The 20,445-nt window shown below is 37.8% G+C and overlaps 1 protein-coding gene across 1 annotated transcript in view; it reads left to right on the top strand.

Moving 5' to 3' along the window:
* Nucleotides 1-20,445, top strand: part of LINC00843 (long intergenic non-protein coding RNA 843) — a 35,077-nt gene that overhangs the window by 6,158 nt on the left and 8,474 nt on the right. The window contains exons 3-6 of the mRNA XM_006874596.1: nucleotides 9,495-9,588; nucleotides 9,804-9,888; nucleotides 14,330-14,388; nucleotides 16,963-17,073. Of these exons, the coding sequence (XP_006874658.1) occupies nucleotides 9,495-9,588; nucleotides 9,804-9,888; nucleotides 14,330-14,388; nucleotides 16,963-17,073 (349 nt within the window). The remainder of the gene's footprint in view (nucleotides 1-9,494; nucleotides 9,589-9,803; nucleotides 9,889-14,329; nucleotides 14,389-16,962; nucleotides 17,074-20,445) is intronic.

Here is a 20,445-nt window from a genome sequence, read left to right as displayed (position 1 = left end):
CACAGCAAGAAACATTCCCACCCGCTCCACACACAGAGTGGACGGAGATGGGCAACTTGGTCATTCGATACTCAAATATGGAGGGGGGCACTGCAAAGGCAAGAAGTGACTGGCTTACAAGCTTTCAAGAGGGAACCTAGTACTAGGGAGCATGGAGGAAGGCAGAATCTCCAGTGGGTACTATTCAATCTGTCTGGGCAGAGCTGATAAAAAGAAATACAGATGGCTAACTCGTGATACTGTAGTGAATAATGCTTATCAGGATGGATTATAAGAGTTGGAAATGCAAAGGTAGACGTTTTGTAACAAGGAAGGGAGTGATTAATTCTCCAGTCTAGGAGCGGAGGTCTCTAGGACCATCAATGGAGAAGAGCCAAGAGCGGGACCCTACCCAGAGAAACAGAGATGCCTGAGATGGAGACAGAGAAGACAACGTGGAGTGATGAAGCGGCTGGTAACTTTGGATCCAGAGAGGAAAAGGGACTGTGGGCCGAAAACTTGCGGGGGGTGGGGGGGGAAGGTATGGGGCAGGTATCTAGGATATACCCTTTGGTCGGTGGATGATGCATGGAGGGGATTGGAACCATGGCAATGAGATGATATACGATGGAATGAATGTAAACGATCATATAATTCACAATAGAACATTTAAAAAAAAAAAAAAAAACTGAATGTCCTTTACATTTTGTAGCAAGGAGGGGAGTGATTAACTTTTCAGTCTAGGAGCGGAGGACCCTATCAATGGAGAATAGCGGAGAGCGGAATCCTACCCAGAGAAGCGGTGAGGCCTGAGATGGAGGCAGAGAAGACAACATCAAGCAATGGTGTGGCTGGGGACTTGGGATTAGGAGATGGAAAGGGGCTGAGGACTGTGGTGGGGGTGTAGGCTTACAGGATACACCCTTTAGTTGGGTGAGGATGCATGGACGGGATGGCAACTATGCCAATGAAATGATAGATGATAGAATGAATGTAAAACTAATGTTCTCCCATGTAGACTATCACACAATTCACAATAAAACATTTAATTAAAAAAAAAAAAAATGAATGTCCTTTAGCTTGTTGTTAAGTGCCGTTGAGTCATTTCTGACCCATAGTGACACTGTATAGGGTTTCTGAGGAGCAACTGATGAGCTTGAACTGCCAGCCTTGAGGTTCAAACCAACTTTGCAGTCCAGCGCATTAACCCACAGCGCTATATAGTCATTTGCTACTCATAGCGACTCTGCACAAAAGAAAACACTGCCCAGTCCTACCTCATCCTCGCTATTGTTGTTATGTTTGAATCCATTGTTGCTGCAACTGTTTCAATCCATCTTGTTGGACTCTTCCTCTTTTTCATTGACCCTCCACTTTTCCTTCTCCAGGGTCTGGTCCCTCCTTACAACATGTGCAAAAGTCTGGCCATCTTATACGAAGTCTTAATATCCTCTCACTTCTAAGGAGCATTCTGGCTGTACTTCTTTCGAGACTTATTTGTTCATCTGGCAGTCCATGCACCAACACCATAATTTGAATGCATCGATTCTTCTATACGCTTGTTTATTTATTATCCATCTTTCACATGCATATGAGGCAATTGAAAATACTGTGGCTTGGGTCAGCCATAATTTAGTCCTCATAATGACATCTTTGAACACTTTAAAGAGGTATTGTGCATCATTTGTTTTCTTGACTACTGTTTCTATGAGCATTGATTGTAGATCCAAGTAAAATGAAATCTTTGACAACTTCAGTCTTTTTTTCATTTATCACGATATTATTTATTAGTCCAGTTGTGAGGATTTCAATTTTCTTTACATTGAGGTTCAGTCCCTGTCAAAGGCTGTAATTTTTCATCTTCCCATCAATATTTCAAGTGTTCATCACTTTCATCAAGCCAGGCTGTGTCGTCTATAGTGCAGGTTGTTAATGAGTTTTTCTCCAATCCTGACGCCATGACGTATAAAGAATAAAAAACACATTATTATCCCAGTAGATGGAGAAGAAGCATTTGACAAAATCCAACATCCTTCTTGATAAAAACAAACTAGGAATAGAGGGGACTTTCCTCAGTCTGATCAAGGGCATCTATGAAGTATCCACAGCTAGCATACTTAATGGCATCCTGGTATGCTGTAGGATAAGCACTGGACTGCTAACAGCAAGGTCAGTGATTCAAACCAACCAGCTGCTCCTTGGAAACCCTATACCTTTAGGAAATAAGTTGGAACTGACTCAACCACACTTAACAACAACACACATACTTAATAGTGACAAGCTGAATATTTACCCTCTACAGATGGGGAACAAAACCAGCCTGGCCAGTCTCTTCTATTAAGCATTATGCTGGAGCTTCTAACCAGAGCAGTTAGGCAAGAGAATGAAATCAGAAGCATCCTGCTTGAAATAGAAGCAGTAAAGTTAACTTGTAGATGGCATGGTCTTGTCTGTTAAAAATCCTTAGAAAACCGCAAGCAGGGTACAAGGTAAATACACATGTATAACAGTTATATTTCTATGAATACTTCAGAATAAATTTCACACACGTATAAGATTTATACTGAAAAGTATAAAACATTGAAAGAAATTAAAGACCTGAATAAATGGAAAGATAATCCATATTCATAGAAGACTTAGTATTATAAAAGAGAGTACTCACAAATTGATATACAGCGTCAGGCAATACCTATCAAAATCCCAGCTGGCTTTTATGGGAATTGACAGGCTAGTCTTACATGAAAATTCATATGACTCAAAATAGTCAATATTCTTACATTTTTGAAGGATTCACATTTCTTAAGTTTAAAGTTTACTACACAGCTACATTTGTAGTAAGGATGTTATTGCCAATGGAGGAAAGATCTTGGCTATAAAAACAGAATACCAAAAAGATACTATTTTTGCTTTTTTTAACTATGCAAAGACTTTCGACTATGTAGATCTTAACTATGGATGCCAAGAATGAGAAGCCAGAATACTTTATTGTGTTCATGAGGAAGCTGTACCTAGAATAAGAGGCACTTGTTTACACAAAGCAAGGGGATATTGAATGGTTTAAAATCAAGACAGATGTGAGCTAGGATTGTATCCTCTTTCACCATACTTACTCAGTTTGTATGCTAAGCAATTAATCTCAGAAGCTGGTTATATAAAGCAGAGCTTGACATCCAGATTTGAGGAAGACTTACAACTTGGACACAACCTTGGTTATTGAACTGAATTTGAGATACTGATAAAAAGACCAAAGACTAGCCTTCAGTATGGATTGCACCTCAATGTAAAAAAAAACAAAAAACAAAAAAACTTTGAAACTGGACCAATAAATAACATGATAAATGAAGAAAAGATTCAAGTTGTCAAAAATTTAATTTTGTTTGGATCCACAATCAACTTGCATGGAAGCCGAAGTCAAGAAATCAAATAATATATTGCATTGGGAAAATCAGCTACAAATGACCTCTTTAAACTGTTAAAGAGCATTGCATCACAAGAGACCCATCTGTATCTCCTTTCATCATTCCCACCTAGACAGATTGGATACTACTCAGTGGAGAGTCTACCTTCCTCCATGCCCTCGGGATCTAGGTTCCCTCTTGAAAGCTAGAGAAGGATATCATGTTTGGTAAGGTGGAAGGTCAGAGAAAAGAAGGAAGACCCCCAGCGAGATGGATTGGCAAAGTGGCAGCATCAATGGGGTCAAATGTGGCAACAATTGTGAGGTTGGTCAAGGACTGGGCAGTGTTTTGTTGTGTTGTACGTAGTGTCACTATGAGTCTGTACCAACTCAATGGAACCTAACAACAACAAGATAGTAATGAAGAACCCTTATGTCATACCACTATGATGTTGGCATAAGAATAGATACACAGATCAGTGGAATAAAATTGAGAGTTCAGAAAGAATTAAGTGCTACAAGTTGGTTCCGACACATAATGAACCTGTATAGGGTTTCCAGGAGTCCTGGTGTGACGCTGTGCGTTAGTTAATGCGCCAGTCTGCAAAGCTATTTGAACTGCAAGGACTGCACTTAACAACAAGGGTAAACTTCAAGGTAGTCATTGTCACTGTTGTTAAGTGCCATTGAATCAGTTCCAACTCACAGCAACCTTGTATAGGGTTTCTGAGGAGCAGCTAGTGAGTTTCAACTGCTGACCTTGTAGTTCCCAGGCCAGTGCTGATCCTAAAGCGCCACACCAGGAGTCTAGCCATTGTCACTAAGGAAATGTAAATGAAAACTATAATGAGATGCCATTTCATACCATGTGTTGTTGTGAAGTGCCCTGGAGTCCATTCCAACCCATAGCGACCCTGTATAGGGTTTCCGAGGAGCATCTGGTGAGCTTGAACCACTGACCTTGCAGTTCATCCGCCTTTGCAGTCTGGTGCGTTAACTCACAATGCCACATATTACTATTATTTTTTTTAAAGGGGGGGTTGTGCAGAAAAAAAGAGCTGTTGGTAAAGATGTCAAGAAATTAGTACCTTCATAACTGCTGCTTTGGAAAAAGTCTGTTTCTCAAAATACTGAGTTTGGAGTTACCATAAATTAAGCAATATTCCTAAATCTATACCCAAGAGAAATGAAAATGTATATCCACACAAACACTTATATGTGAATATTCATAGCATTATTCATGACCAAAAAGTAGAAACAAAAAATGTTATCTATCCATACTATGGAATAGTATCTAGCAGTGAAAAGGTATGAAGTACTGATAACTGCCACAACATTGATGAGCTTGAAACTTTGTGTTAAGTGAAAGAAGTCAGTATAAAGGACATCATAGTGTATGATTCCTTTTATATGAACTGCCCAGAATGGGGTGAAAGTTTAATGGCTGCCAAAGTTTCGGGGGAATTGAGAAAGTGGTTACTAATGGGTATGGGGTTTCTTTTTGGGATAAGGAAAATGTTCTAAAGTTGATCTTAGTATTTGTTGCAAAAAAGAGTAATAATGGTGGAAGTTCTTGTTTAAAATTGAGTTACCAACAGTAGCTGATAGCTGATACATTAAATTTATTAAGGCATTTGTATCGTAGAAAAGAGGAAGGCCCTCAGCAAGATGGATGGGCACAGTGGACTCAAACAGAATGAAGGTTATGAGGATGGGACAGAACCAGGCAGTGTTTCTTTGTCTTGTACACTGGGTTGCTATGAGTTGAATCCAGCTCTGTGGCACCTAAGTACAACAGTGATGTTGGACATCTTTTCATGTACTTCTTGATTATTTTTATATATTGGGCAAATGTCAATTCAGATCCTTTGTCCATTTTTAAATTTTGTTATTGAGTTGTAAGGATTTGTGTTGTTTGTACCAAGTGAAAATAAGCTGATATTTAGGATCTTGATAGTTTAAAACTTCATTGTTTTATAGGAAATGCTTTTCAAATATTGAATGTTCATTGATTTTATTTTTTAAAGTATCCCTCTGTCCATTTACTAAAAATTTCAAAAATAGTATTTTGCTTGAATATTGAATCTAAATTTATGGATTATACTCCATCTCTAGTTTTATATTGAATATAACGTAGAGTTATATAGTAGCATGGAGTCCTGGTAGGGTAATGTGCTAAACTGTGATGTCAGCTTGAAGCACAAAGTTGGCGCTTCAAGCTCACCAGCCACTCCTTGGAAACCCTATACAGGGTTGCTGTTGGTGGAAACCTACTCAATGGCACTTAACAACAACAACATATAAGAACATTACGACTCTGCATTGCCAGGTGGAAATTATTAAGACAGACATAAAAGTAGATTCTGTATCAGGAAAAAAAAAATGTGATTTCTTATTTCATTGCAAACATTCTAACACCATCTTCCATTCAGATGCTGGAGGTATTTCAGAACTGAATATGTTTTCTCAGACTCTCTTATGAATAGCCATGGAGCATTTGAAGACCTACATTAATAAAATTGTTTTATGAAACATTTTTCCATATTAAAGCATGGAAAATGCACAGTGATTTTGGCAACTTTTGTCTGAGGTGTTATTTATGTTTTCTTTTGTAGACTACTCACTACATTCCATTTTCACAAAAATGCTTTTAAAATTATATTAAGTAATAAGACCCTCTTGTGAGCCCAGGTGAACATCTGATAGAAAAATAAGAGGAATTTAAAGACTTCTGACATTCATAGATTCATACAACTGAAATTACAAAGATTTTATAGATCAGTGTCTGTACTGTGTCATTTGGGACACAGGTGCCCATTCTTAGATTATTTTCTCTTCAGTATTAGAAACAGTGGAACTTGTGGTACTTTAATGGTACTTGTTAGGCTTTGGCCAGTTTACCACAGTGTCAACAGGTCAAAATCCACCATCCACTCTTCAGAAGAAAGATGAGATTGTCTCCTCCCATAAAGGGTCGCCATAAGTAGAACTCAACTTGGTAGGAGGGAGCTTGCTTTGGTTTCGGTGCTATTGGCACAAGTTTAAAATGAACTTTCCAGTGTATAAACATAACTTTCATAGAAACCTGTTGAGTGCATATTTTTTGCCATTCTTAATTTAGATTACTTCATTATTTTTTCCATAATTGTTGTTGTTGTTGTTTAGTGCCGTCGAGTCGGTTCCGACCCATAGCGACCCTGTACAGGGTTTCCAAGGATGTTAATCCTTACGGGAGTAGAAAGCCTCATCTTTCTCCCGCGGAGCGGCTGGTAGTTTCGAACTGCTGACCTTAAGGTTCGCAGCCCGATTCGTAACCCATTAAACATATTTAAAAGAAACCAAGAGGCTTAATATTATGTTCTTTCCACCCAACATTCATCTATTTGGCCAGGTCCCGTGGATCTTTGTAAATTTTTCCTGAATGAAAGTTGGTACATTTTTATTGCCTTAAAGGTTGAACCCCAGTGAAATGCACTGTATTTTCAGGCAAATAGCCGTTTTATAGAAAACAAAACAAAATGTGCAACCCCTGTGAGAGTTAGCTTCCTCTGTATACTTACGGGAATACGTTTTGAGAAATCAGTCCTTCACTTTGATTTCAAATGGCTCTGTATGTAAATTAATACACATTTTGTTCGAGCCATGTAGTGTTTTGATTATGGTTGACACTGGCTGAAGAGTGACTTGGGGTTAGATGGTACTTGATAGATAATTTATTATCTTAATAATCTGAAAGTCAACAGGCACTCATTTAAAAAATTACATACATAGAAACAATGTATCAGGACTTGAGATTTAGTTAGTTTGCTTATTATTTCGACCCCACAACTATAGCTGTGTGATGAAAATACATGTGCTTTGGGATTTTTCAGTGAGGATGTGTATATAAGCCAGAATCTAAAACTTAGCATTGGATTAGAAGTGCATTAAATAATGTTGAAGATTTGCCAAATGGATGTGGGAGAAACACTACTTTCTGCTAGTCTCTAGTATATTGTATTTGGACGATGTATTGGGGGGCTTTCCTGGAGATAGAGAAAATGCTATCCATAAAGGTACATTTTAAAAAATTTTTGTAAGGAGAGATTGGTAAAAATCTACTGATTGCATTCTGCATAAGTATTTTGACTCTTTAACATCAGTTACTTTATTCTCGTAAAACAGTGTTTGTTTCTTTTTTTAATTTGTGAATTTTTATTTCTTAATTGATTTTAAAACAGTAATAAGCACATTGCATAACATAAATAATATTTTCTCTCTGGTAGCGTAGTGGTTACGAATCGGGCTGAGAACCACAAGGTCACCAGTTCAAAACTACTAGCAGTTCCGTGGAAGAAAGACGAGGCTTTCTGCTCCCGTAAAGATTTATAGCCTCGGAAACCCTGTACAGGGTCGCTATGAGTCGGAACGGACTCCACAGCACATAACCACCACCACCAGTGGAAAATAACTGTTTCCAAAGCAGATAATCAATATTATGCAAAGAGTGACATAATTTGCATTTTTTGGACTTCTTTTTAATGACTGCCTTAATAGAAAATTGGCGTTTTCTCTTAATGTGCTTCTGTCCTTAGTATGTTGTAGTCTTATTTGATTGAAATATATGAAGAAAACACAGCTTCACACTGATACATAGTTAGAAAAGAAAGGAGTATTGTATTAGCCTTTGCAAATAAATTGTGTGTATTATTTGATGCTACCCTAAGACTAACAAGTGATATTTTCTTAAATGTTAGTTGCAGTGTAGAATCTCAAACTATACCAATAAACTTTTTGTACTTTGTTATAGAACACCTGCTGGTCTGTCTTGCATTTTGAATGAATCTTTTACCCAAACATAATTTCATAACATCATGCATCAGGCATTTGAGAAATAGCATTTTACTGAATTATGCAGAACTTCCAACTCTTAACATGGTATTAAGTGGTGTCTATTCTTTTAAGTCACATTTTCAGTGTCTTTGTACTGTGAAGGTTAACTATAGCAAGCTTTGAATTGGCCTGAGGTTTGCTGTATGGTAAGATTGTTGGGTGACCTTCAAGGACTTCATTTACTAAGAGGATCTATGGCTCTCTCGGATCCTCCAAGGATTATATGCCCTCTCTCTCAAACAGTAAAGAAATTTATTTGCCTTTATATAACTGAGCCAAACAGTTATGCTTTTCATTTTTGCTCATATTTTTTTGAACATTTGCCCTTACACATAATAAGATGTTGTTGTTTAATGCCGTGGAGCTGGTTCCGACTCATAGCGACCCTGTATAGGGTTTCCAAGGAGCTGCTGTTGAGCTTGAACTGCCGACCTTGTGGTTCAAACTGACTTTGCAGTTCAGCGTGTTAACCCACAGCGCCACACCAGGAGTCCCGCAGTCAGATGGTGGTTAGGTGGTTGTTATATGCCGTGGAGTTAGTTCTGACTCCGCGACCCTGCATAGGGTTTCTGAGGCGAGGCCGTAAATCTTTATGGGAGCAGAAAACCTCATCTTTCTCCTGCAAAATGGCTGGTAGTGTCAAACTGCTGACCTTGAGGTTAACCTGACTCGTAACCACTGCGCTACTAGAAAATAGTGCTCGTAAAGTTATTACAGAATGAAGATTATTTTCTTCTTCCAGACTATGATCTGTTTCTTCTCATAACTTTCAGTTCCCTTTTTCTGCTGTAGGTGCATGCTACCAAGTCAGCGCAGACACATAGTGACCCTCTATAGGGTTTCTGAGACTGGAAATCTTTACAGGAACACAAAGTCTCATCTTTTTCTCCCACAGACCGTCTGGTAGATTCGAACTGCTGACCATGCATTTAGAAGCACAGTGTGTACCTTTCTCAAGAGCTATCCTTTTCCACTGCTCCTTCAAAGTTAACGTTAAGAAAAGCAAATTACATATTCCAACCTTAAATTAGGAAGTAAAGTTTTGAATGATAATCCCTAAAAGCTGAAGAGCATAACTATAAAAATAAATGTGGTGTGTTTCATATCAATTAGATTAAAACGTTACTTTTGTTTGGATAAGTAGAGTTTTGCTTCCTCTGAAAACTATTTTGAAAGCATAAAAACCACTTTACAACTGCTGTATCGTGAGGGAAACTCAGTTCAGTTTTCATTGTTCCCCATTTAGGATACAGATGAATTTATTTTACCAACTGGAGCTAATAAAACCCGGGGCAGATTTGAACTAGCCTTCTTTACCATAGGAGGATGTTGCATGACAGGTGGGTTCAATGATTTTTTTTTTTTATTGCCCTTGATATAAGTAATTGGAAGTACTTATTAACATTTTAATTTTTTAATTCAAAAGCACTTGGAATATCCATTTCAGAGTTTTTAAATCATTATTGATATTTACCTTTTTCTGTTAGGTAAAAATTTAAAACAAGTACAGTTCTCTGTTTATTTAGTTGAATATTCTGTGGTTATAATTTACTAGGGGCTGCATTTGGGGCTATGAATGGCCTACGACTGGGATTGAAGGAAACCCAGAACATGGCCTGGTCCAAACCAAGAAATGTACAGTAAGTTTTACATCATCATCTGATAATTATTGTTAAGTGCTGCTGACCCTGTGGTTCACAGTCCAGTGCTGATCCACAGTAACACGCTCGAAGTCTCATATATGATATGGTTAGTTGGTTATGTGCCGTGGAGTCGGAACCGACTCGTAATGTTTAATTATTAACCTCTTTTTGTATATGAGTACAACCTTGAGATATTTAGTGATGATTTAATATTGTCCTTTTTTCTTTTCTTATTTTACAAAACCTTACAAAAGTAAAAGGAACTAAAGAAGCAGGTTACTGAGTCTAAGCTCTAAGCTTTTTAGAAATGTTTTTTGAGTCAGTCAGTGCCCCTCAATCAACTACTTCTTTCCCAACCTAAATTCTGTGCTTGGCAATATCTCTTCCATTTTCCAGGCCTTAAATGGCATGCTCTCCAAATTATTGAATTGTTAGTGTGATATTTGGATTATTCAAGGGAACATGCAGAACCAGAGGACCCCATAATAAAGAAAAGGAAGCATGTAACAGTGATTGCTGGAGCTGCTGGGGTTTTTTACATGGGTGTTTCCTATTGACTTCATCCACTGTTTCTAAAATGGAGAACAGCAGAGCATTTAAATGAAATTCTTGGAATTTAGAATCTTTGCCTTTTCTCAGGAAATGATGCTAGCATAGCATAAAAGGGAAAGTTCACAGTTTTTAAAGGGTTGAAAAGTACTTCTGAATATGTGTATGTTCACCGTGCTTAAGAGATGTAAGGTGAACATACACATTGTGTTCATTATATTCCTCTCAATATTCCATAAATAGCATATCTCTTTGGCTTTGTGCATTTTTAAAATTTAAATGGAATCAGATGGTATATATTCTTCAATGACTTATGGTTTTGTTTTAGGTGCATCTTCTTCCTAACACTTGGTTTAGCCAGCAGATGGCAGAAAGTGTGCTAGAATTAGACCTGGAGAACTTGAAGGCCAGTCAAGTTTTAAATTATGTGGATTGATAACCTTGCTTGACCAACCAGGTCATTTGATATTTTTATATTTATAGTCTTAGTATCTTCTCTTACTCCAGTAAATTTTTGCGTGTATGTATTGTGGAAACTTTTGAATATACACAAATATAGACAGAATGCTACAATGAATGCCTATGAATCATAACCAAACATCAGCAACCATCAACCCATGGCCAATTTTGTCCATCTACTACTTTAGTTCCATGTTATTATGAAACAAGTCCCCATTCGGGTATCATTAAGTTATGAAATAATAATCTGAAATGGAAGGTCTCTTAAAAACCCTAACCTGCCTGGTTTCTTAAAGCAATAATAGTTACTAACATCTTTGGCCACCACTTCTTTGTCAGCTTGTCTTACCGTGTTTACTTGTATGTGGCTTTGATGCTGGAAGCTATGCTTCCATTGTTTTAAATAACAACAGGGTTACTCGTGGTGAACACGTGTCAGCGGAGCTTCCAATTAGACAGACTAGGAAGAAGGAAAAGTAGACTACTTATGAATGCGTAGCCACTAAAAATAGTAAGAATTGCAGTAGAATATTGTCTCATATCATTTCAGAAGATGAGCCCCTCAGGTTGGAATACACTCAGTATTACTGGGGAAGAGCTGCCTCAAAATAGAGTTGACCTTAATGAAGTGTATGTAGCAAAGTTTTCTAGACCTTTTTTTGCTGATAGAATACAACTCAAAATGAGAAGAAGTAGCTATAAACACTCATTGGTAATCAGAACTTAAATGTAAAACAAATGGGTCTAGGAAACTTGGAAAATGTCAAAATGAAATGGAATGCATAAAGATTGGCATTCTATGCATTAGTGGGCTGAAATGGACTGACAGCTTGAGAAGTCATAGTGAAATATTATAAAGAAATGCACAGAGACCTGGAGTTAGAAAACCAAAAGGAAACACTCAGCATTTCTCATGCTGAAAGAACTGAAGAAATCACTCCAGTCTAGAGTTGCAATATTGAAAGATTCTGTGTTCCCAATCCAAAAGAGGTGACCCTACAGAATACAGAGATCATCGAACAATATCATTAATATCACACACAAGTAAAATTTCACTGAAGATCATTCAAAAATGGCTGCAGCAGTACAACACAGAACTGTCAGAAATTCAAGCCAGATTCAGAATAGTGCTATGAAATTTTCTCTTTTGCTTTCTGAAAAGTTGGACATTGAAGAAGAAGAATTCATGCATTTGATTATGGTGTTGGAGGAGAATATTTAAAATACCATGGGTAAAAGAAGAAAAAAATCTGTGTTGAAGAAGTATAGCCAGAATGCTCAGTGGAAGTCATGATGGCCGGACTTTGTCACTCATACTTAAGATACATTATCAGGAGGGACCAGTCCCTGGAGAAGGACATCATACTTGGTCAAGTGAAGGCTCGTTAAAAAAAGATGAAGACCCCCAAAGAGATGGATTGGCACAATGGCAGCAGCGGTGGTTTCAAGCATAGCAAAGATTGTGAGGTTGGTGCAGGACCAACATAGGGTTGCTATGAGTCAGTACCAACTCGATGGCACCAAACACAACTAAATTCAGGTAGCACTTATGGTTGATAAATCAAAGGCTGTGTTACCTAAAGTGTTAAAGAGCAAAGAGATCAATTTGAGGACTGAGGTGTGTACCTGACCCAATCCATGCTAGTTTCAATTGTCTGTATCAAGATAAACACTGGCCTGCAAACCACCAGGTCCATAGTTCAAGCCCTTCATCCACTCCTCGGGAGAAAGATGAGATTCTCTGTTCCCGCAAAGATTTACATCTTTGGGTACCCTAAACAAGGTCATAGTGAATCCGAATCAACTGGAAGGTACTCAACAATAGCAACAAAATATATTTGAAAGTTAGACAATGACTAAGGATGACTGCAGAAGAATTCATACGTTTGAATTATGGCATATTAAATAATATTGAAAGTACCAGGGACTGTCAGAAAAATTAACAAATGTTTCGGAAGACGTACAGCCAGAATGTTCCTTGGAAACCAGGATAACAAAATTTCGTCTCTCCTAGAGGGACCAGTCCCTCATGCCTACTAAAGTGGAGTATTCTAAGTATGTACTTCATACTCTCCTCCCAAAAACAAATCTCAACAGGATGGATTAACATAGTGGCAGCAACAGTGAGCTCAAACATAACAGTTGTGAGAATAGTGCAACACCAGGCAGTGTTTTGTTCTGTTTTGCATATGGTTGCTATGAGTTGAAGCATACTCAATGACACCCACACCAGACAGTGTTTTCTGTTTTGCATAGTGTTGCTATGAGTTGGAACTGACTTAGTGACACCTGACAACATCATCTTTGGATAGAACTGAATTGACTTGTTTTCTTACAAAATTTTAGCAATATACTGTGCCACTAGCAATACATGAATCAAAATTAATTTTAAAGCAGGTTACAAAAGAAAAACTAATGTTTAAAGAAAATGCATAAGTAAATATGTAAAATTAGAAACAGTGTAAGAAAGAAATATAAATGTCTGTTGTGTTAGAGCATCCCATAAATTCTGAGTTCTTTTATTGTTTGTTACTATGTTCCATAAACTCCAGCAGTAGTCAGCTGTCTGGACCCATTCCTGAATGGTGTTACACTGCTGGGAGAGGAATGTCTTTGTCTTCATTAGCTGGTTGTCTTTGTCACTGTACTGGTGGCCTTCCTTGAGAGTGGACTAAGCATGCGCTTTGGCTGCTCCGTTCTCGTCTGGGAACAGACACAGGTTATAGTTTCTCTGTAGATAGTAGGGAATTAGATGAAGGTGTTACCTTCTCTGATTGCTTATCTTTGATTCTCTTTATAGCCTATTTTTATATTTTGAATTTTGATTCTACTTTGTATTCTAAGTATATACTTCATACTCTCCTCCCAAAAAGAAAATCAAGTTTGCTTGTCATAATTACATAGATTGCTGTCAAACTTTTACATAAATAAATTGCTGTCAACTTCTTTGTAAAGTAACCTTTCAGCTGCTACTCACAGCCATCGTGGTTGAGGCTTAAGAAACCTCATGGACAGTGAGACTTGTGAGAACCAGAACTTGAAATTGCTTTGTTTTTCCAGGTGTCACAAGTTTTATGTCTTTGACAGGATGCAGTCTTAATATTTTTCTGTCAGTTGTTTTAATGAAAAAATGTTTGTTTTCCTTCTCTGACAATTTCCTGCCTTACACAGTTTCTGGCTCTTGCAGATTTTACTATATTTAATAAGAGTAATTTCCCTTAATTATTGCCAAAATGGTGGAAATTTTCATCTAAACTTCATTGGTACAGAGTATAAACCATTATTTTTTTAATTCTGAAGAGGTACTATGATAAATAAGAGATATAAGAAACTTTGGGGCTTGATTTTATATTTGCAAATGCTATGTTTTTTTAAATTCTAGCAAACTAATCATTCTAAATGCAGATTCTTCCTCTTTCTGCCTTGGTAGGATTTTGAATATGGTGACCAGGCAAGGGGCACTTTGGGCTAATACTCTAGGTTCTCTGGGTAAGTAAAGATATTGCTTGATAATAAATTGCCAATATAAAGAAAAAAATTATCATGAACCATGTAAACAGCCAAAATTCTGGTCCTAGAATATGAAGAAAGTTGGGTCCATTCCAGGACCATACCAAAACCCAACTCAGACTCATTGCTGTTGAGTTTATTCTGACTTATAGCGACTCTCAGACAGGGTAGAAACTGCCCAATAGGGTTTCTAAAGCTATTAATATGTATGGAAGCAGATTGCCACCCTTTCTGTCACTGAGTAGCTGGTGGTTTCAAACCACTGACCTTTTACTTAGCAGCCAAACACTTAACTTATGCCCCACTAGGGTTCCTTAACGGCCCTATAGAGTTTCTGAGGCTTTCAAATCTTTATAGAAGCAGATTGCTACATCTTTTTTCCCCATGAAATGACTGGAGGGTTTGAACTGCAACATTTCAGTTAGCAGCCAAGAACTTAATTAACCACTGTAACACCAGGGTTCCTCTTTGCTGATACCATAAAGCAAGTCCATTGCCGTCAAGTTTATTCCAACTTACAGTGACCCTGTAGGACACTAGAACTGCCCCATAGGGTTGTGTAGATAGCACACTGGATAGTATTTCTAAACATTTAGAACCTTTTTAAATATTACATATTCTGCCCAACACTAAATAAAGTCATGTTTTTACATATGAAAGGCAGATCATTTAGGACATGCAAAGGGCTTTGTATGTTAGGAAAGAAAGGTCAAGGTCCTATAATGGGACGTGACTGATAATCCAACTCTCTTGCTGCTAATACATTGTTCTGTCTACTTGAGTAGATTTTCCAGACCTAATTGCTGAGTCATTTTGCAATAATTCTTTTGTAGCTATAAAAACATTTGCTATTCTAGGAAAAAGTGCAGTTTCACTTAGTTCAGAAGTCAGAATCTGAAGCTTTCGTAGCATGATGTTTGTTATGAATGACTAACTCATTTAATTGCTGATGACTCATACATAATAGAACAACTTGTGACTCTTAGGCCTTAATACCCAGGTATTTTTTGTGAACTTAGTTGAAAGTCTGAAAATCTTCTAATCGTGGCAGATTAAGTAAGGTGAAGCTTATATATCTCAGTGAGACGTTAGTTAAGGGCCTCTGTAGTGATTATATGGAGTCCTGGTATGGTGCTGCAGGATAATTTCCTGGACCACAAGGTTAGTTTGAACCTCCAGGTCATCAATTCAAACCCACCAGTGTCTCCTCAGAAACCCTATACAGGGTCACTGAGTCATAACTGACTTAGATGGCACTTAACAACAAAGTGATTATATAAGATCCTAGCCTTGTCACAGGATTTGGAAGCAGTGCATGTTCACACCTTAAAGCCATATTTTTGGGTCCTAATAAATGGCTGCTTTTATATACTGTTGCTCACACCTGCATTCCCCTTACCCTATATACAGTTACCCTCCTATGTTCCTTTTTTTGTTTTTTCTATACCTAATAAATCATCGTGATCTGCCTAGGATTTTTACAATTTGTACTCTCAGAGTTCAGCATCCCAAGAAACCCTTTAGCCTTGGGTAAACCAGGATGGCTAGATGCGCTGTGTGTTCCCCTTATAGGTGAGCCACAGCATTATACTCATACTCAGTGTCAGTTAATTCAGTTGACACAAAAAGGTAAACTTGTACAGAAGTTAAAAACATCGCAACAGAGGAGTCATATGCTGACCTTGCTGTAATTTATTAATGTATTAATGGTTAAATGTGCCTCTTAATTTTGAGGGAAAGGTTTTGTATATTCATTATTGCTGAGAATCTCTGCTTAGGAGCTCTCGTAGCGTAATGGTTACGAATGGGGCTACAAACTACAAGGTCAGCAGTTCGAAGCTACCAGCTGCTCTGAAAAATGAGGCTTTCTGCTCCCGTAAAGATTTACAGCCTCAGAAACCCTGTTCAGGGTTGCTATGGGTTGGAACCGACTTGACGGCACTTAACAACAATCTGTAAAGATGCAGAAGGATGGTTTGGGGATGATACTATTTAAACTAAATAGTGCTAGTGTTAATAATTTTTAAATCTGTGTGAACCAAACTTCACATTTAAAATAAAATATTTTTATAATTTGTATTTATAATATAAACTTTTGCAACTCAATAAAGTATAACTATTATGAGTGAAAGATAAGTGAGAATTAAAAAATATTCTTCCTGACACAGTAGTGTTTTCCAGAAATAGCTATTATTAACAATCCTTCTGAATCATTATAGTTTATTTTGGGTTTTTTGGCACAGCAAGTCAGAGTCATGTATACACACATACAAGTATAGGACCAACTTTCTATATTAGTAAACATAGTTCTTCCTGTTTTGGTTTTTAAGTGAATATATAGTATTACAATATATGGAAAATCCCTTTCTGAATCAGTCACTTGACAGGCTTTTTATTTATTGCCAGGTTTTTGTTATTATAGTTTTCCAGTGATCATTCCTTCTACATCTTTGCGTACTTACAGATTAATGTCTGTGGGATAAACTCATCTATAATTTCCATACTGCCATTTACTCACTGTTTCATTACTGATCAGTTGCATTTCCCTGCTAGCTTTGCTCTATAGTGCTTTTGGTGTGGTCATTGAGAAAACGCGAGGTGCAGAAGATGACCTTAATACAATAGCAGCCGGAACCATGACAGGCATGTTGTATAAATGCACAGGTAGGTGCTGTTGAACATTGAGTTATTTTCTAGTACACACATAATGTCCTTTTATACATAGTTCTCAAAAGAAACTTTGTAAGTACGGTAAAATCTAGTATTCTCTGAAATCATATGGTGGTTTTGTAATATTAAAAAGACAAGATTCTTTTCCATAGTTTTTTTTCCCCTTTTTTATTGTTTTAAGTTGATTAACCTGGTTTAAGAAAACAAATAATATCTGTACCTTTGAGACCAGCATATTGAGCTGTATCATAAGACATGTTGTTAAGTACCATCAAGTCAGTTCCACTTCATAGCGAACCCTGTATAGGGTTTCCAAGGAGCAGCTGGTGAGTTTGAATAGCCCAACATGCACTTCAAACCGACCTTATGGTCAAGTGCTTATCCTCCACTGCCACACCAGGACTCCATCATAAGACACAAATAAGGCCAAAGCCAAGTATGGCTTCACTTTAGGACAGTTGCTTAGAGCTTGTTGTTCATGTGAGAATGTTGCTCCACTGGAAAATCATGCCGTGGATATCACTGAATGGATGCAGCTAGTACAAGGGTCAAGTAGTTATGTGTGTGTTGACTAGTTTGAAGCAAAGTCCAAATAAATAACTAATGGTAAGTTTTCAGTGTGTTGATCTTTGTTCACTTTTCTGTCATTTATCCATGTAAGTTCAAATAGAACTAAATGACATAACAATAGTCTGGTGCATTTTCCCATCGTGACCCTAGTTCCAGAGTTTCAAAGGCAAGTAGTTTAACTTTTTTCTAAATAGCATACTTACCTTGCCATTTCCGGATTTTTGAATCTTAAATATTTTCTGCTGACTTTAACTACTAGGAAAACTATGTTAAGTGCTGTAGGAATTGCACAAAATATGGGAAAAAGAAAGTCACTTTTTATAGGATTTACTTCTTGTTCATATGGTTCTCTTTTCAAACTCACCAGCCACTCCACATGAGAAACATGAGGCTGTCTGCACCTATAAAGATTTGTTGTTGTTGTTAAATGCTGTCAAATTGGTTACAACCCATAATGACCCTGTGCAGGGTTTCCGAGGAGTAACTGATGAGCTTGAACTGCCAAAGTTGCAGTTCAAACTGACTTTGGAGTCCAGCGCATTGACCCACAGCACCACACCAGGACTCCTATAAAGATTTAGAGTATTGGAAAGTCTCTGTAGGTTGCTATGAGTCAGAATCAACTTGGTGGCAGTGTGTTTGGTTGTCTTACAGACAAAATAAAATTCAGACAGGTCACTGGAAGCCTATTTTAACTATTTATTGTAAATGAGTGAAGGTTTACCGAGCAGATCATCCATTTTATAGTCAACAAATCGTATGCTTCAGTGCATTCATTACATTGCAGTCCCTTTCATGTGCCATCACTTAACAGTATTTTCCTGGATTCACTTGAACTCTTGCATTTCTCCGTGTCTCCTACTTCCTCCTTCTTTCCTGTGCCAACCTCCCTCTTGTTGTATATTGCTTGCCCCATCATCTGTAGCCCATGAATCATTTTCCTTCCTTCTCTTCCCCTAGTTAACCATCATAGAATGTATCTTTTATCAAGAAAACCTTAACTTTTTTGCAACAGTGGTTTCATATAATAGTTGTTCTTTTGTGATTGACTAATTTCACTCTACTCCAGGCTCATCCATGTTGTGAAGTGTTATTCAACTTTGCATGAGATTCCATTATGTGTGTGTACCAAAATTTACTTAATCATTCTTCAACCTTTTCTATTATAAATAGTGCCACAGTGTACATGGATGGACATGCATATATCTTTTCGCATCACAGCTCTTACTTCTTGAGGATATACAACAATTAGAGGGCTTTCTGGGTCCTACGTTATTTCTGTTTCCAACTTTTTGAGAAAGTGCAGTACTGTTGTACACAGTGGCCATACTATTTTACAGTCCCACCAGCAGTGTAGGAGGCTTTCAGTCTTTCTATACCCTACCCAAGATTGGTTTTCTGGTGTTTTTGAACTTTGCTATTAATGCTGAGGTGAGGTGATATTTCATTGTTTAGATTTGCATCTGTCTAAAAGGATCTCTGGTAGTGGAGTGAAACTGCTAACCCCAAGGTCAGCTGTTCAAAACTACCAGGTGTTCCAGAGGAGAAAGATTTACAGCCTCGGAAAACCCTACACCACGTTGCTGTGAGTCTGAACCAACTCCATGACACATAACCACCACCAATGACTAATGATAGGGTCCTGGTATGATGCTGTAGGATAATCACTTGACCACAGTATTGGTTTGAACTGTCAGGTCGGTGGTTCAAACTCACTAGCCACCCCTCAGAAACTCTGTACAGGTTGCTATGGGTCGGAACCAACTTAATAGCACTTAACAGCAAATGAGTGATGACTAGGAACATTTTGTGATCACTTTGCTAGCCTACTTGATGTCTTTGGTGAAGTGTCTGTTCATGTCCTCTGCGCATTTTTTAGAGAGTAGTACTTTTGTCTGATATGTCACTGCCAATGACAATTTTTTCCTAGTCTCTGGATTCTCTTTTAACTGTTGATAAAGTCATTTGGTACACATAAGTGTCTTCATTTTTAGAAAGTCCCAGTCATCTATTACTTCTTCTGTCAGTGTGTTTCCAGTTACGTTTGATAAACTATGTTTCAGAGCCCCTATGTTTGTCCCTAGTTTTTCAATGATGATCTTTATGATTCTAGGCTTTATATTAGGTTATTGATCCACGTTGAGTTCAGTTTTATATATATGAGACATGGGTCTTGTTTCATTTCTCTGCAAATGGCTTTCCAGTTTTGCCAGCACCATTTGTTGAAGATACTATCTCTTCCCTCATTTAATGGATTTTGGCCTTTTGTCGAAGATCAACTGACCATAGGTGAATGGATTTACTTCTGGGTTCTGAATTCACCTCCATTGATGTATGTGTCTTGTTTTGATTACTGTGGTTGTGTATTCGATTTTTTTTACTTTTTTGTGTGTAGTAGATTTTGAGATGGGTGAGAGGTCTCCTACTTTTTGTTTCTTTGTTTGTTTTTCCAACTTAGTATTTAAAAACACAACAGCAGGGTAAATAAACATTCTGGTCGTTTTTTAGTTACAGAAAAGCAGCCTTTCCCAAGGGCAACAAGTGAACTGAAGGTCAGGAGGAAGCTGGGTGCAGGCACTTACAAGCTCTTGCCCCAGGCCCCAGAAATGATCAGAGAGGGACTTCATGGAGGGAGAAGACCCCTGGACAGGAACTCGGAGTGGCTGGTGCAGCAGAGGGACTCCTTTGGTGGGGTGGGTGGGGCATCAGCTCAGCTTTGGTCACTAAGTTGCTGAAAGTGGACTCTTAGGTGATTCCCACTTGGGGTAGGTTGACATGATTAACTATTCTTGTTGT

The sequence above is a fragment of the Chrysochloris asiatica genome, unplaced genomic scaffold (assembly GCF_000296735.1).
Source record: "Chrysochloris asiatica unplaced genomic scaffold, ChrAsi1.0 scaffold00289, whole genome shotgun sequence".
NCBI classification, from domain to species: Eukaryota; Metazoa; Chordata; class Mammalia; order Afrosoricida; family Chrysochloridae; genus Chrysochloris; species Chrysochloris asiatica.
This window is presented reverse-complemented; position numbering and strand designations above follow the sequence as displayed.